At 39.0% G+C, this 18,103-nt stretch overlaps 2 protein-coding genes across 4 annotated transcripts in view; one reads left to right on the forward strand and one right to left on the reverse strand.

Annotated features, from left to right (window-relative positions):
- Positions 1-18,103, forward strand: part of CENPP (centromere protein P) — a 235,597-nt gene that overhangs the window by 141,973 nt on the left and 75,521 nt on the right.
- ECM2 (extracellular matrix protein 2) overlaps positions 13,690-18,103 on the reverse strand; it is a 41,029-nt gene continuing 36,615 nt past the window's right edge. Inside the window, exon 10 of one of the 2 annotated variants that reach the window (XM_024995834.2) lies at positions 13,690-15,104. In XM_024995834.2, the coding sequence (XP_024851602.1) occupies positions 14,936-15,104 (169 nt within the window). In that variant the 3' untranslated portion in view covers positions 13,690-14,935. 2 annotated transcript variants of the gene reach the window in all.

The raw sequence follows: 18,103 nt of genomic DNA on the forward strand, positions 1-18,103 counted from the left end.
CCTCCATTGTACAGGGCAGCCAGCCATCAGTTAAATAAAATATCCTTCTGTGGCCCTCACATCAAAGAGTTCCATATGCTGGACCTCCCTCTGCAGAATTTTAGGCCTGTCCTCGGTACAGCACCTGAGGTTTGGCAGGCCTCCTGTTTGGTTATAATGCTCATGTCCATATTTATTCAGTTATATTTAGTTCAAAACATTTGTCTGTTATTTTGATGAATTGGGACATTGTAAAGGTTGAACTGGGTTTTATTAACCTGAGTTCCATCAAAGCAGCGACCATAAATGGGAAGCTCCTTGGGCAGAAATCTGTGTCCTTCACAATGTTTTGTTTTTTTAATTTTAACTGGAGGTAAAGTTTAGATTCCAGAAAAATAAACATCATACTGGTACAGCTCAATTAGTTTTCACAAACACCTAATCAAGAAATTCCAGCACTCCCAGACCCCTCTTCCAAATCACTCTGTCTTCAGAGGAGGCCGCTGCTTGACTTCCAACACTGTAGTTCCCTGAACGTTCCATGTATATGGGTCATACATTGCATTCTCTTTTGAGCCTGGATTTCTTCATCCAGTGTTATGTTTTAGAGATCCATCAGGGTCATTGTGGTTAGCAATAGTTTGCTTATTCTCATTATAAGCATACCTTCTTGTGCTTCACTTCATTGCATTTCATAGATCTAGTGTTTTCTTTGTGTTTTTTCACGAACTGAAGGTTTGAGGCAACCCTGTGTCAAGCGAAACTATTGGCCAATAGTTTCCAATATCATTTGCTCACTTCATGTCTCTGTCACATTTTGGTAATTTTTGCAATACTGCAAACTTTTCCATTGTTATTATATTTCTTATGATGACCTACAGTCAGTGGTCTTTGCTGTTACTACACTTTACTGATGGCTCAGATGACGGTTAGCATTTTTAGCAATAAAATCTTTTTAATTAGGTACATTCTTTTAAAGACATAATGACATTGCATGGTGACACTTGACTGGGGCCGAGTGGCAGCCTCTCATTGCCAGGGAACATGTGCTTCCCACCCTCTCCCTTTGCCTCTGTGCACACAGGGCCCCTCTCCCGTGTTACTCTTCCACCCTTTCCTCACCTCACCTCTCCTCTTAGTCATGGCGTCTGCCCCACCACCACCCTTCTAAGCTGGGCTCTGCCACCTTATCTAGAGAACTGGGAGGCACGTCATGTGAGATTGTTTTTCTAAAGATATGTTGTAGCCTCTCTCCTCTCCCCACTTGTGAGCCCTGAGCTTGTCTTCCTCCAACATGATGTGATCTTTAGTCAGAGGCTTAGGCAAAGAAATAGGCCTTGAAGTATAATGCCAAAAAGTGAGTGGTCTTTTTGGCTTATTCACCCTATTCTGCTGACACTGTGACTAGCAGTACAGCCCAGGGCCCACAACCCCTCGCCATAGTCTTGGAGCTGCCAGTGGGAAGATTTACCTCACAACTACACAGACAGCCCAGCATGCACAGACACACCGTTTGGATATAAACTGGAGTTTTTTCTCCACACCTTTGCACATTGTCATTCTAGACACATCAGTTTACTTCCTCTTCCCTAAAGTATTGTGAGGAGAATTTCTTCCATTCTTGGTTCCTATGAGGGTCCTCTGAAGGGACCCTATTTCTTTTCTACATGTCTGTTTTTTACTGTTTGGGTTTTGCCTTATCTAAATTTGTCTTGGTCTAAATATTGGAGAATTAGCATTACTATTTATAGTCTTTAGGAATCGTGAATAATCTGCACATTATTATCTTGTAAACAAGATAAGTTTCAAACTTAGAAAAGCATTACTCGCTTGACTTACATTTTAGGAAAAGAAGCATTGGTTGCATGTGTGTATATGTGTATATTCAGTTGCTTCAGTCGTGCCGACTCTTTGCGACCCTTTGGACTGTAGCCCACCAGACTCCTCTGTCCATGGGATTCTCCAGGCAAGAATATTGAAGTGGGTAGCATGCCCTTCTCCAGATTGGGGTACTGGAAAGGACCTTAAAAATCATTTTATGAAAATTAAGACTCCAAAGGGTGAGGAGTAGGGCTGATTGTGGCCACATGAGACACCTTCCTGAGCTTGAGTATCACTAGAATTAATGAGTTTTATGATGTTTGTCAGCTGATCTCTTGTGTCTCCTCCTCTGTTTATGTTAGTTCAGTTCAGTTCAGTTCAGTCGTTCAGTCATGTCCGACTCTTTGCAACCCCATGAACCGCAGCACGCCAGGCCTCCCTGTCCGTCACCAACTCCCGGAGTTTACCCAAACCCATGTCCATCGAGTCGGTGATGCCATCCAGCCATCTCATCCTCTGTTTTCCCCGTCTCCTCCTGCTTTCAGTCTTACCCAACATCAGGATCTTTTCAAATGAGTCAGCTCTTTGCATCAGGTGGCCAAAATATTGGAGTTTCAGCTTCAACATCAGTCCTTCCAATGAACACCCAAGACTGATCTCCTTTAGGATGGACTGGTTGGATCTCCTTGCAGTCCAAGGGACTCTCAAGAATCTTCTCCAACACCATAGGTCAAAAGCATCAATTCTGTGCTCAGCTTCCTTTATAGTCCAACTCTTACATCATACATGACTATTGGAAAAACCATAGCCTTAACTAGACGGACCTTTACATTAAGTACATTTTAATGGATTGTGTAACAGTCTCTTATAGTAGTAATCACAAGGAAGATTTTGGTCATCCATTTATTTAAAGAATGGTGTTAAACTCGGTGAAAAAAGGCAAAATGGGGTGGAGGATTGTCAGGGAAGCCCTGAGGAATGTGAGAGGATGTGCCTTGTAAATACCTACTTTAAGAATGTTCTAGACCATCAAACACTAAGATGTAAATAATGTATTTTATTTGTGCGTAACCAAGTTTGTATATAGCTCTATTCAGTTCAGTCGCTCAGTTGTGTCAAACTCTTTTCGACCCCATGGACTACAGCATGCCAGGCTGCCCTGTCCATCACCAACTCCCGGAGCTTTCTCAAGCTCATGTCCATTGTGTCGGTGATGCCATCCAACCATCTCATCCTCTGTCCTCCCCTTCTCCTCCTGCCTTCAATCTTTCCCAGCAACAGGGTCTTCTCCAGTGAGTCAGTTCTTCTCATCAGGGGGCCAAAATATTGGAGTTTCAACCTCAGGATCGATCCTTCCAATGAGTATTCAGGACTGATTTCCTTGGACTGGTTGGATCTCCTTTCAGTCCAAGTGACTCTCAAGAGTCTTCTCCAACACCACATTTCAAAAGCATCAGTTCTTCGGTGCTCCACCTTTTTTATGGTCCAGCTCTCACATCCATACATGACTACTGGAAAAACCATAGCTTTGTCTAGATGGACCTTTGTTGGCAAAGTAATATCTCTGCTTTTTAGTATGCTGTATAGATTGGTCATAGCTTTCCTTCCAAGAAGCAAGCATCTTTTAATTTCATGGCTGCAGTCACCATCTACAGTCATTTGGGAACCCAAAAAACTAAAGTCTCTCACTGTTTCCATATCTGTTTGCCATGAAGTGATGGGACCGGATGCCCTGATCTTAGTTTTCTGAATGTTGAGTTTTAAGCCAGCTTTTTCATTCTCCTCTTTCACTTTCATCAAGAGGCTCTTTAGTTCTTCTTTGCTTTCTGCCATAAGGGTGGTGTAGCTGAGGTTATTGATATTTCTCCTGGCAATCTTGATTCCAGCTTATGTTTCATCCAGCCTGGCATTTCTCATGATGAACTCTGCATATAAGTGAAATAAGCAGGGTGACAATATACAGCCATGACGTACCCCTTTCCCAGTTTGGAACCAGTCTGTTGTTCATGTCCTATTCTAACTGTTGCTTCTTGACCTGCATACAGATTTCTCAGGAGGCAGGTCAGGTGGTCTGGTATTCCCATCTCTTTCAGGATTTTCCACAGTTTGTTGTGGTCTACACAGTCAAAGGCTTTGGCTTAGTCAATAAAGCAGAAATAGATGTTTTTCTGGAGTTCTCTTGTTTTTTCAATGATCCAGCGGATGTTGGCAATTTGATCTGGTTCCTCTGTCTTTTCCAAATCCAGCTTGAACATCTGGAAGTTCATAGTTCACATACTGTTGAAGTCTGGCTTGGAGAGTTTTGAGCATTACTTTACTAGCGTGTGAGATCAGTGCAATTGTGTGGTAGTTTGAACATTCTTTGGCACTTCCTTTCTTAGGAATTGGAATGAAAACTGACCTTTTCCAGTCCTGTGGCCACTGCTGACTTTTCCAAATTTGCTGGCATTTTGAGTGCAGCACTTTCACAGCATCATCTTTCAGGATTTGAAATAGCTCAACTGGAATTCCATCACCTCCACTAGCTTTGTTCATAGTGATGCTTCCTAAGGCCCACTTGACTTCACATTCCAGGATGTCTGGCTCTAGCTGGATGATCACACCGTGGTGGTTATCTGGGTCGTGAAGATCTCTTTTGTATAGTTCTTCTGTGTATTCTTGCCACCTCTTCTTAATATCTTCTGCTTCTGTTACGTCCATTCCATTTCTGTATATAGTAGGTATTCCCAAAGACTTCTGAAAGAAGTGAATTCTTGGGTTTGATATGACTTCATGGGCTGTTTTGAATGTTCAAGCATCTCTCATGGTGAATTAGGCTCTGTGGTTTATAATGAATTGACTTTATACAGTAGGTCATGACCCATGGGCAGTTTTGAGCCCACAGCTGTGGTTTGTTTAGAGCATGTATTATTTTTAAAAAACAGGAAACTTACATCAAAGGCCAGATTTACCATATTTTAAAAGTTCAATTTGGAAAAGACTGCACTGAATTTCTGTGTCATTCCAGCAAATGGGTGAGCTCTCGGTGATGGTCTTCTTCAGATTGGTTTCCGGTCCCTGGGTCTCACCTACCATTCTTCTATACCCAGTGCTATAAGGACTCACTTCTACTTCCTGCAAGTTGAGCTACTGCCATCATCCTGTTTAATGTTTTCCTCTAAAAATGAATTAATGCCATAAATAGTCATTTTAAATGAATTGAGTTGGATTTATAAAAATGTGGGTATCAAATATTTTCAGATAATGCTTCATAGGTCAGTTTGCTTTCAGGAATGAGTATAAGTAATGGTTTTCTTTTAAATAAATTTTCTACCACTTTCCTCTGAGAAGACTGGAAAACAGTGAGTGCATCTAACTTCCAAATCTGTGTTGCTAAGGTCCACTTTTCATTAGGACGAGCAAGGCTCCTGAGAAAAATGTCAAGTAACAGATCAGGACCAGGGAATTTGTAAGGTATGCCTGAAACATCATACCAGCAGGCACAAAAGCACACAGAGATTACTGCGGACTTGTGAACAGTACATAGAAGCTTGGGTAAAGGCATAGTTTGAGTTCAGTTCAATTCAGTTCAGTCGCTCAGTCATGTCTGACTCTTTGCGAACCTCATAGAATAAGGGTGGCAGTGGATTATAACACATCAAATGCAAAGTCCTTTTTATTGTAACAAGGAAAGAGGGTCAAAAGGGTCACAGCTTCTTCTGTAGAGGAATGCCAACTAATGAGTACAGAGGAACCATAGAATTAGAAAATCACCACTGTGAAACTTATAATGTAGTCACTGATTTCGGCAAAGAACTTCAATAGGAGCTAAAAGCCACTAAATGAAAAGTTATTGGATGGCATGATATTCACACAGACCTAAAGTCTTACTTTGTAGGATATTTCTTAATTACAAGGAGATGAAGATACCACCTTAACCAAATGTCTCAGCATCACCAATTACAGGCCAGCCCAACATTTTGTGCTTCCTGATGTGATACAAAAGGAAGTACATGATATCAACTATGTGGGATTCTTGCCAAAAGTATTCTGCCTAAATCTAAACAATGAGACAAATGTATATTAGGGGACATTCTACATGGCAGCTGGCTTAGAATCCCTTCATAAAGTGAAGGAGTGAAAAACGTAGAGTGACAGCTGCTGCTCTAGATTGCCAGAGACTAAGGCAAGCAAACTCTGATTGGATCTTGAGCCATTAGATCTGCACCACACACAGCGATTTGGACATTGTTGGGACAGTTGGGGAACTCTGAATATGGACAGGATGTTGATCCTGAATCAATATTAAATTTCTGGGGTTTGACAATGTGAGAGAATGTGATCATTGTTTCATGGTTATGTAAGAAAATGTCCTTGTTCTTAGCAGATTCGTATTGAAGCACTGGGGCAACATGTTATATCTGCAACTTACATTCAAATGGTCCAGCCCCTGTACCCCACAAATACATATATATGTATAGACATGAATGTGGAAAGAGTGACAAAGATAGAATGAAGATGACAAAATATTCATTGGTGAATATAGCTGAAAATATATAGATGTTCATTGTATTCTTTCAACTTTTCTATGACCATTAAAAATATTGCGAAATGGGGAATAAATGCTAAATATTTGTGGGAAATAAGGGAATAAGTTGTGGTAAATAAGTTGCCTTAAATTAAGTTTAACTCTGATTTATCCTTAACTGGAATAAAATATTTACATGAAAAATTTAAGTTGATTAAGGTCTTATTCTACATGTAGGGTGAGTTTTGTGAGTCTGTTGATACATGCGAAGTGTTTGTATATTTTTCTGCATTGAAGAGCCATCAGAGCTTCAATCATATCTTCAAAGGGTAGGTCCATTCTTCAAATAGTTTAGAACTACTGACCTAGAATAGATTTACAGTTTTCAATGCATTGTTTATTCTGAGTATCACACACTATTAATATTTCAGACAGTTCATATATAAATTTGGTAATTGTGAATGTAATTCTCAACTTACGTAAAGCAAATGAACTTTCAGCAGTTTCCAATTTATAAAAAGATTTTCTTGTATCTTACATTAAGCTGTTAGTTTAATGTAAGTTTATTTGACCACAAGATTCTGTTACTTAGGAACACACCATGACATTCTAGTAACATGATGTATTCCTTTTCTTTTCCAAACTAATATGTGTTTAGTGCAATCACATGTTATTTTTAATACAGTCTACTTTCCCTTGTGTGGATTCACATTCTTCACATTTTGTGCAAAGGGAAAAATACGCTAGACTGTAAGTTTTTTTAATCCGTTTTCTTGTAGAAAAGGAAACATAATGTCAAAGAAGAAATAATCATGCCATTTATTCTTTAGTTGTGTAATCACTAAGCTCTATTGATCTAATTAGAAATATTCACCTCTTTGCCAATAACAGTGTGTGACAGACCAAATTTCAATGTGACTTATAGTTTCAACTCTTCCTGTTCAGCATGTTGAAGCAAAGGCATGTAAGTAATATGTTATAATATGCCAAAGTGTTGTTTAAGACATTATAGGATGAAATGTACACTAACACATAACTACACTATTTACATAGATTGTAGTTCCTCTAAAAGTCTTTCACCAATGCTTCTGGGTCTGTTGCAGTAGGTTTAATCAGAGCTGATGTTCACAAGAATAGTAAATACTTAAACACCCCAGAACCATCTGCCCAGAGCATGCCGCACCTGGCCAAGGCTTACATGCAGACTCTTACTATATCCCTGTAGACCCACTTGCAGATTATCTCTATGGTAGAAACCCATCTGCAGGACAGGTTTATTGATCAGGTAGTCTTCTCATTTGGCTATTTTAAATACAGTTTCTCTCTCTCTCTCTCTTTTTTTTTTTTTGGTTTTATGTTATTATAGTGAATCACACCTATAAGTCAAAATTACTTTTCTTTCCTATAATCAGGATTTTTAAAAATCTGCTTCTAATCTACTCCCATATCTATGACAATAAATGGTTTAGCTTCTTTGGGTTCTGGTTTCACACTGCATTTATAACACGTTCTAAGCTGGTTTCATTCTATTCTGTGCAATGGATGTGAGCATGCAGTGACACAGCACAAAGGCCACCAAGCTCAAGAGAGCTCCTGATGCGGCTGCAGCGTCCCACGTGAGCCCAGCCCTCTACAGAGAGCAGTGTCTGACCCTGCTCTACTGTAGTAGGCCCATTCCTTTTTCCAGTATATATCACAATCTAAGGAATCATTTCCTTAAATTATTAATATCTACCATATTATGAGACTTGGCAGCCTTGAATAAGTCACTGAACTTTCCTACCTTCTGGTTTCCCAGCACCTATCCTTGAGGGAATGGATAGTCATCTGACGTCCACCCTGTGCTCAGTACTGTTGTGGACATCACCTTATTTAACCTTCACAGACGCCTTGGTAGGCAGATATTCTCCTCAATTTCATGGGCAAGGAAACTGGAAATCAGAGTCTAAGTAACTTGATCATGTCCACAGCTAAAAAGGATTCCAGTTTCAGACCCAAGATACTCATTCTTGTTTTTTCATTGCAAGAGATGAACTTCATTTTTCATAGACTTCTAGGGTTTAAAGCCCCCTGGAATCATCTGGTATAGGTTAGAGTTGGCCAGAAACATCTATTTTCATACATATGTGTGTGTGTTACTTGCTCAGTCATGTGCAACTCTTTGCAACCCCAAAATGCTTTTAATGTTTTTGAATTTTAAGTTGAATTCATATTCAACTATGGACAAATGAATAATTCAGTCATTACCAATTTATAAATACTTCTCCTATGAGGACACTTTCTGTTTTCTAAATAAGGGAAAGAGGTGAAATAGATATCATAGAGGGTTTACCCAGTCCTTTGAGGTTTCACTTAAACAGCAGAACTTGAGTATTTTATTCTTTTATGTCAGCATCTATGAACCTAGTAATTCATGTTGTTTAAATGATGGCTTTGGAAAACATTGTCTGTGTTGCTGTTATGGAAAACAATCAGTTGTCAAAGCATGACTTATTTTTTTATAAAATATACTCTGCCTTCTAATGTCTATGTCAGAAAATATTAATAAGAGAAGTTATTCCTTACTAATTATATGACCATATATAAATCTTTATCACTTTTCCTTTAAAAATCCTTAAATTTTGCACATTTCTCTTTGTTTAGGGATAATATTTATGTCAACTTTGGACAACTCATCATGAGCTGATCGTTTAGACTGAGGGATCAACAATTATATTAGTACCTACTCTATACACAGAATATAGGGATTCAAGAAATGAATTGTCTCTTATTTTAAGTTTTACAGTCTTTTAGGAAAACATGGTATACCGTCTACCAATCTACTGTACAACATCATACAATGCAAATAAATAATCAATGCAGACCTAACTCATAAAACCAGACCTGTCTGTCAGGAGGTTGGCGGAACAGATGCCAAGTACCGAAGGGAGGAGGCACTTGCTGAAGAGCTGGGCTTCTAGGCACAGCTTGCCTTATGCCTTGGAAGCTCCTTGAGGTCAGATCATATGGCTCAAGTCAGATGCAGCCATATAGTAAACTTATTCCCCTTGAAATTGAAAGTCGGTACCCATTAGGGTTCTGCTCCTGCCCTTCTCTTCATCCACCCTTCATTGTAACCTTTCCTTTGGATTCCCCTCCAGCTGAGTGCATTCCCATCCTCCTGCCTAAATTCCATGATGACACCTCCAAACTTCAGCATATTCTCAGCCAAACTGTCTCTTTCTCTGAGTTTCTCAGCAGCATCACTGAGACTCAGAGCAGTTCTCCTTTTTATCTGCTTTTCTCTTCTTTGTATCTCTTGCCTGGTAGATCACTATCCCTTTTCTTTTTTTCTTTGTATCCCTTGCATGGTAGATCACTACTTCCCTTTTGTTTTTTCTTTTCTTCTCTTCCTTTTTACAATCAATCAGTTCATTTTTTAAAATTTATTTATTTTTATTTGGAGGATAATTGCTTTATGATTTTGAATTGGTTTCTGCCATACATCAACATAATCAGCCATAGGTATGCACATGTCCCCTCCCTTCTATCAGTTCATTTTATTCTTAATATATTCTCTATTGGACTTCCCGGTGGCTCAGTGGTGAAGAATCTGCTTATGATGCAGGAGACACAGGTTCAATCCCTGGGTCAGGAAGATCCCCTGGAGGAGTGCAAGGCAAGACATTCCAATATTCTTGTCTGGAGAATCCCATGGACAGAGGAGCCAGGCGGCTACAGTCCGTAGGGTCACAAAGAGTTGGACACAACTGAAGCAACTTAGCATGCATGCATGCATATTCTCAGTTTTTGATGGTTCATAGTGTCCTTCTGAGATCGAGCCCCTCAGAAAATGGCAAATATGGCAAGCTTGCCTTCAGACTTAATCTACAGCAATGAGAATGTAGGGGTTTTTTTCTTCTTTCAAAGTCTCTGTTGTACCTATCCCTGTTTTTGCTTGTTCCTCCTGTCGCCTATACTGAGTGGGTCCCTCTTATTCTGTTTCTAGATTATCAGAGTGGTGGCTCTTTTCCCTTCATTACTTCCATGCACCTCTCTTCAGAGGTTTTTGGTGGTGTCCTATATTTCTTATTGCAGTAAGTATGGTCTCCTCTTATGGGCCTTCCAGGCCACCCCAAGCCTCTTATTTCCTGTATGGTCTTGCCTCCCCTGGTGAACCTCAACTATGCTTGGCTCATGCCTCTTTGTTTCAGTCAGTTATTCCTTCCCCCTCAACTGATTCAAATTTCAAGCCCCAGTTTAAGCCTAGGGATCTTTTCTCCCCCAAACTCAGTGGTAGTTATTTCCTATACCATATATACCACAGACTTCTTTGTTACTCCTGATCTAAATTTGTCAACTCAGGGAAACCATTTTTGCCTGTAGCACACTGTGGCACCAGTAAAAATTTGGGATTTTATCCTAATTTAGCTATATACCCATCATCTGTGGCTAAATTTCCACATACCAAATCTAAAAATATCTTGAAACAAGTATTATAGTTTATTAACACTTTCCAGTGAACTTCAAGGTTTTGACTACACAGTTTGAACAGTTATTGGAATAATCACATTCTTCTGTGTGAATGAGGTGATCATCCTTTCTGCTCTTAGTGGTGTCAATGTGGGATAGAGGCACATTTCAACTCATGTTGTGGGTGGTGTTTTCCATGTTAATAGAAGAAGTCATCCCTAGGAATAGTTAACTTTAACCTCTCAAGGCCAACTCCTGAGGGATGTATGTAGAGTCACTTGACAATAAAAGCCCAAGGAGACAGTGTTGTATCTTCTCAATCTTGTTGGCAGCACCCGCCAGATTTATGGGTGCGCCTACCCACTCTCAGGTGTCCAGACTTTCCACTTTCGGGACTGCATTCAGCAGATGCATGTTAAGTCCAGGCTCAGTCACATATTCCCTGTTGTTCCCAAATGCCGCACATCCACCCTTAGGGTGCTGTGGGCATTCTAACCTGCCTGCTCCACAGGGAGTCACACAGTCTGGCAGAGACAAAGATGTGATCCCAATCTCTGTGTGTGGCAGCATTGCCATGTTGTCCCCATCCTATAGAACATGCACTCACGCTAACTGCCTTTCAGGGTGTTTTAGGTCAGAGGTCAGCAGTCTTTGGTTGTGGCAGAGGTGCTCAGGGCTGATCCCCACTATGACACTGGAGGTCCAAAGGAACAGACACAGCTACTAAGCTTCCTTGTCCCGGCATATCCAGAGGTTGGCTCTGTTCAGGCAGCTGTAATCCTTGTAACTGAGAAATGTTTCTTCAGGCCAAAGCTCTCCAGTGAAGTTCTCTGAAAGTATAGGAGGAGCTGAGGAGAGGATAAGGACCAGGGACTTTGGCTGAATGTTCTTTATGACTTTTAGAACTTGATGTGTGATTTATATAGTACCTTGTCTATTGGTTTCAAGAAATAAGGGGAGCTGGGGAGGCAGACAGGAACAGTGTCAGCTAACCCTTTCTGATGGTAGCAGAGCTGTTTTGTCTGAAGGGAGTACACAGACTCTGTGTACTTCCTCTCTAAAGGACGCTTCCTCCCCAGGGCACCATGAACTCCTGATGAGCCATGCTTGAAAACCATTGATGTGTTCCAAGAATGCTATTTTGTAATTGAATCAAGTGATCTCAGAAAAGTAAAATGACTGCATAATTACTGGAGACCAAGATGGGTACCCAGATGTCCTGATTCTTGGTATAATTACTTCCTTATAATTCTAGGCTATAAGTTTCTTTAACCACATCATATCTTTAATGCTTTTTACAAAATACCTTAATCTACAAAGCCAAATCTCAAAATTGAAAATATAGTTAGTATTTCCTGTACATATGTGCAAAGATGACACACTATTAAATATTTTCAGACCATGACTGGGCCAGGATTTCCTTAGTGTACATCTGTGTTAGTAATTACAGTATACTTCTGAAGCCAAACAGAACACCTCTTTGTTACACATTATATAAACATTATATATCATGAACAGTGTTTGCTATATGGACATTTATCACTTTTCTAAAATGAAATTAAAGCTTCTATCCAGAGCATTATGAAGTTTCAAAGCAAACAACTTCAGTGCTAGATATATTTTATATTTTAAATTATATAATCAGTAGATATAAAAGCATCTTCCAACTTAAGAACAAAACTTCCATCAGTCATTCTGATTTTTCACCTTTCTAGAGATTCTTCTCCCAATTCTCAGTGCACAGTAGAGTCTCAGTGCATGCCTGGGTCTAGTGTTACTCCAAGCCTCCTGGGGGTTGCAATGTCTTATTGCAACTTTTGTTACTTGCACACTCTAGAGACCCACAATCTGGGAATACCCCTAGGCCTAGGCACAGGGGCTTTGGGACCCCAACATACTTTATTACATCACCACCCTGTTGTGCTGATTTCATCATACTTGACTTGTTGATTTGATTGTCTGTTTGATTTCCTGCTTATTGCCTCTAAAACACCACACATTCCCAGAGAGCAGAGACCTCATCTGATCTCTTGATCCCTTTCTCTCTAAAACAGCATCTGGGACACAGCTGATTAAAATCATAATGACAAATTAATGCAAGAATGCTTCAGTATTCATCTCTATTGTCTAGGATGCTAATTCTTTTGACTCACTTTATTTGGTTTGAGTCCCCTCTAACAGTAATTTTTTACTTTTTTAAGTTTCTTTGAATCATTTACATTGATGCATTTATATTCAAACAGCACAAGGGTTCTTGTTAAGATAAACAGATACCTGTATCTTATTATTTGTCTCTTTCATTCAACTTGGCCAATTTAAATTAGTAATGCTTCTACATACCCAAACTGGTTATAAATCTGAACTTTTTGTTCCATAAGATTTTATTTCTCTTCTTAGCCACCTGGTTTAAGCCTTTGATGCTTGATTCTAACATTTTGTATCATATTATTATTCTTGTTCATTTTGTGATCTCAAAAGCCTATATGTTAAGAAAGAGAGCTTAGAAATAACATTATCTTAAATGGGATAAATCAAACTTCTACATCTTGAAAGCTGCCCGGGTAATAATTAACTTTGACTGAATATGCTGTTTACTGTCAATTTTATATGAAAGGTTGGCAATATTAAGTGTACTCACTATGCATATCACACTTCTCAGATACTTTTTATTCTTCTCTGGTTCTCATAACAGCCCTGTGAAGTGGGGCTGAAAGGCTCTGAGAACTGTGGGAGAACTATTAAAAGATTAAATAACTAAAGTTTGAAAAATTAGAGTAATCTGCCCAATGGGGCCAAGACTAGAAATTAATCTAGTGTTTTAATTAATTAAAAACACCTAATCTGGTGTTTTTCCAAGGTACAAAACTGAGAGTAACAAGAAAAATCAACATGGTTTCTATATGTGTCTTTTAAATAAAGATAAGATGTCATTATATAATGAAAATTTTAATACATGATATGATTTTGTTAGGATCTACTACATAATGAATACTAATAGCTTTATGTTGTATTGAGTAAAAAGATACATTTGAGCAAATTAGGACAAAGACAAGAGATGTTAACAATGACCAGAGGAGCAAAAGTTTTTTAAATGTATGCATTAGGTTTATATTTACAAGGTTTAGTCAAGGGTAGTCAACTTATATTTTAGGCAAACTCCACTGCTTTCCATAAATCTTTTGATCTTGAGCAAATAATCCTGAGGGTGATCTTCAGATCAGATCAGATCAGTCGCTCAGTCCTGTCCGACTCTTTGCGACCCCATGAATCGCAGCACGCCAGGCCTCCCTGTCCATCACCAACTCCCGGAGTTCACTCAGACTCACATCCATTGAGTCAGTGATGCCATCCAGCCATCTCATCCTCTTTCGTCCCCTTCTCCTCCTGCCCCCAATCCCTCCCAGCATCAGAGTCTTTTCCAATGAGTCAACTCTTCGCATGAGGTGGGTGATCTTAAAATACTGTTAAACTTTTTAGACTTACAGAGAAATTAAAAAATCATACAGAATTCACATATACCCTTCTCCCAGCTTTCCCTAATGTTAATAAGCACATATTTAGCCATAGTATAGTTCTCAAGATCAGGAAATTAACTTTATAGTAATTATATTTTAATTCTATTCATGTAATTAATAGAAGGAACTAAAGCTAAGCCAATGATTAAGTTTATTTATATCAATAATTGTATTATAGGGTCTTAATTACTTATAGAAAATTAATAAAGTTTTGCTTTAACAGAATAATAAACAGAACATTAGTTCATAAATTCTACCTATTATTTTTTCCAGCTATCCACTTCTTGGGCTTGAACCATAGCATATATACTTTTTTAAAAGACTTAGGGAGTTCTTAGCTAATAGAAATTCTGTGGTCTGTTGTAAAGGTCATATTTAGTTTCAGATTTCTCTCAGTCTACTTCAGCAGCACACAACATCCTATTCTTGTGAGAAAAGTTTGCAACAAGATGGCTTCTTTCTAGAGTGTGAAACTGAAAGTTTCACTAAAACTGTTAAAAGACTAAACCTTGTAGATATATGTTTGGTTGTCCTGTGCATTGGTGAATCAGGTTGACTAGCATAATGACACTTTAATATGACATTATATCTCTTATTGAGGAAAATGCTACTAAAACAAATATATGAGTATGATTTACAAATGACAAAGAAAAACTCGGAATTATTTGATATTTTGTGGTTTAAGAACAATACTTGAATATGATCTTATGCATGAAAATGCATAGGATGGTATTTCTCTTGTTTTAATGTAGTTGTTTCCAAGATGAAGATGTTGTAGATTTGAATCATCATCTTCTTCAGCATTGCAAATTTGTTCTGGAAGAATATTCCTGAGGAAAAATAGACATGCAGGTCATAAAGGATTGAAGTAATATTCCATCTTCATAATTTAGGAGTTAAAATAAAATTAGATCCTTGTCTTATATACCAGAAAAAATTCCATATATGTCAAGATCTGCGTATGAAAAAATGAAGTCATAGAAGTGATAGAATAAAGCATGGTTATACCCTGGGATGGAGGGAGAAATCTTCCTATGTGTGACTCAAAAACCAGAAGCACTAGAAGGAAAGATTTAAAAATTGGCTACAGTTTTTTTTTTTTTTTAAATGCAAAGTTAAAAGACAAATTGCAAACTGGGAGAAAGTGTTTGCAACTTAAATAAAGGGCTAATATACAAAGACCTAAAAATCTAGGAGGCAAGGGAAATCAAAGAAAAAAAAAGATATCTGGTGACCAGTTTACAGAAGAGAAAATGAAATGACATGTGAACATAAAAGGATGCTTAATTTCATTTATGATAAGAAAAATTAAATTGAAATGATACTGGCATGCCAACTCTAACTTATCAGATTTTTCCACCTCTCCACAGAACAAATCAAAGCTCATTCACATGTTCTGATGATAAAGTTGTATAGGATCAAGCATCACTGAAGGGAATTCAAAACTGTTCAGGCCCATGGAAAGGAATCTGGCAGTATATAACAAAATTACATATTCATTTTATTCCTTTCAATCAGCAATTCCATTTCTATGGATTTATCCCAAAGTTAGATTGGAAAATACAAAATTATATTTGAACAGAGTTACTTATACGCACAGTTGCACTCATGTCACACGCTAATAAAGTAATGCTCAAAATTCTCCAAGCCAGGCTTCAGCAATATGTGAACAGTGAAATTCCAGATGTTCAAACTGGTTTTAGAAAAGGCAGAGGAACCAGAGAGCAAACTGCCAACATCCACTGGATCATGGAAAAAACAAGAGAGTTCCAGAAAACATCTATTTCTGCTTTATTGACTATGCCAAAGCCTTTGACTGTGTGGATCACCACAAACTGGAAAATTCTGAAAGAGATGGAAATACCAGACCACCTGACCTGCCTCTTGAGAAACCTATGTGCAGGTCAGAAAGCAACAGTTAGAACTGGACAAGGAAGAACAGACTGGTTCCAAATAGGAAAAGGAGTTCGTCAAGGCTGTATATTGTCACCCTGCTTATTTAACTTCTATGCAGAGAATATCATGCGAAACGCTGGGTTGGAAGAAACACAAGCTGGAATCAAGATTGCCGGGAGAAATATCAATAACCTCAGATATGCAGATCACACCACCCTTGTGGCAGAAAGTGAAGAAGAATAAAGGGCCTCTTGATGAAAGTGAAAGTGGAGAGTGAAAATGTTGGCTTAAAGCTCAACATTCAGAAAACTAAGATCATGGCATCCTGTCCCATCACTTCATGGCAAATAGATTGGTAAACAGTGGAAACAGTGGCTGACTTTATTTTTCTGGGCTCCAAAATCACTGCGGATGATGGTTGCAGCAATGAAATTAAAAGACGCTTGTTCCTTGGAAGGAAAGTTATGATCAACGTAGACAGCATATTAAAAGCAGAGACATTACTTTGCCAACAAAGGTCCGTCTAGTCAAGGCTATGGTTTTTCCAGTGGTCATGTATGGATGTGAGAGTTGAACTATAAAGAAAGCAGAGTGCCGAAGAATTGATGCTTTTGAACTGTGGTGTTGGAGGAGACTCTTGAGAGTTCCTTAGACTGCAAGGAGATCCAACCAGTCCATCCTAAAGGAGATCAGTCCTGGGTGTTCATTGGAGGGTCTGATGTTGAAGCTGAAACTCCAATACTTTGGCCAGCTGATATGAAGAGCTGACTCATTTGAAAAGACCCTGATGCTGGGAAAGATTGAGGGCAGGAGGAGAAGGGGACGACAGAGCATGAGATGGTTGGATGGCATCACCAACTCAATGGACATGAGTTTGGGTGGGCTCCGGGAGATGGTGTTGGACAGGGAAGCCTGACATTCTGCGATTCGTAGGGTCACAAAGAGTCGGACACGACTGAGTGACTAAACTGAACTAAACTGAACACGTTGTGGCATTATTTATAGTATAAAGAAGTGGAAACAATCAAATGTCTATTAGTAAGAAGCTGGTTGAATAAAGTCCCTACATAATAGTACTATTCAGTTGTTAAAAAGAAAGAGGAAGTTTTCTACATACTGATTTGGAGTGATATTCAGGATATACTGATAATTTTTAAAAGTAAAGACTAGAAAAAAGAGAGAAAAGAATAATACTTATTCTTCTTATTCACAGATGAATAATACTTCTGTGAGATAATTTGTATAATAATTCTGAGGGGGTATGGAATATAAATGTGTATGTTTCAGATCAGATCAGTCGCTCAGTCGTATCCGACTCTTTGCGACCCCATGAATCGCAGCACGCTAGGCCTCCCTGTCCATCACCAACTCCCGGAGTTCACTCAGACTCACGGCCATCGAGTCAGTGATGCCATCCAGCCGTCTCATCCTCTGTCGTCCCCTTCTCCTCTTGCCCCCAATCCCTCCCAGCATCAGAGTCTTTTCCAATGAGTCAACTTTTCGCATGAGGTGGCCAAAGTACTGGAGTTTCAGCTTTAGCATCAGTCCTTCCAAAGAAATCCCAGGGCTGATCTCCTTCAGAATGGACTGGTTGGATCTCCTTGCAGTCCAAGAGACTCTCAAGAGTCTTCTCCAACACCACAGTTACAAAAGCATCAATTCTTCGGTGCTTAGCCTTCTTCACGGTCCAACTCTCACATCTATACATGACCACTGCAAAAACCATAGCCTTGACTAGACGAACCTTTGTTGGCAAAGTAATGTCTCTGCTTTTGAATATGCTATCTAGGTTGGTCATAACTTTCCTTCCAAGGAGTAAGCGTCTTTTAATTTCATGGCTGCAGTCACCATCTGCAGTGATTTTGGAGCCCAGAAAAATAAAGTCAGCCACTGTTTCCACTGTTTCCCCATCTATTTCCCATGAAATGATGGG

This window comes from Bos taurus, chromosome 8, assembly GCF_002263795.3.
Source record: "Bos taurus isolate L1 Dominette 01449 registration number 42190680 breed Hereford chromosome 8, ARS-UCD2.0, whole genome shotgun sequence".
In the NCBI taxonomy this organism is placed as follows: Eukaryota; Metazoa; Chordata; class Mammalia; order Artiodactyla; family Bovidae; genus Bos; species Bos taurus.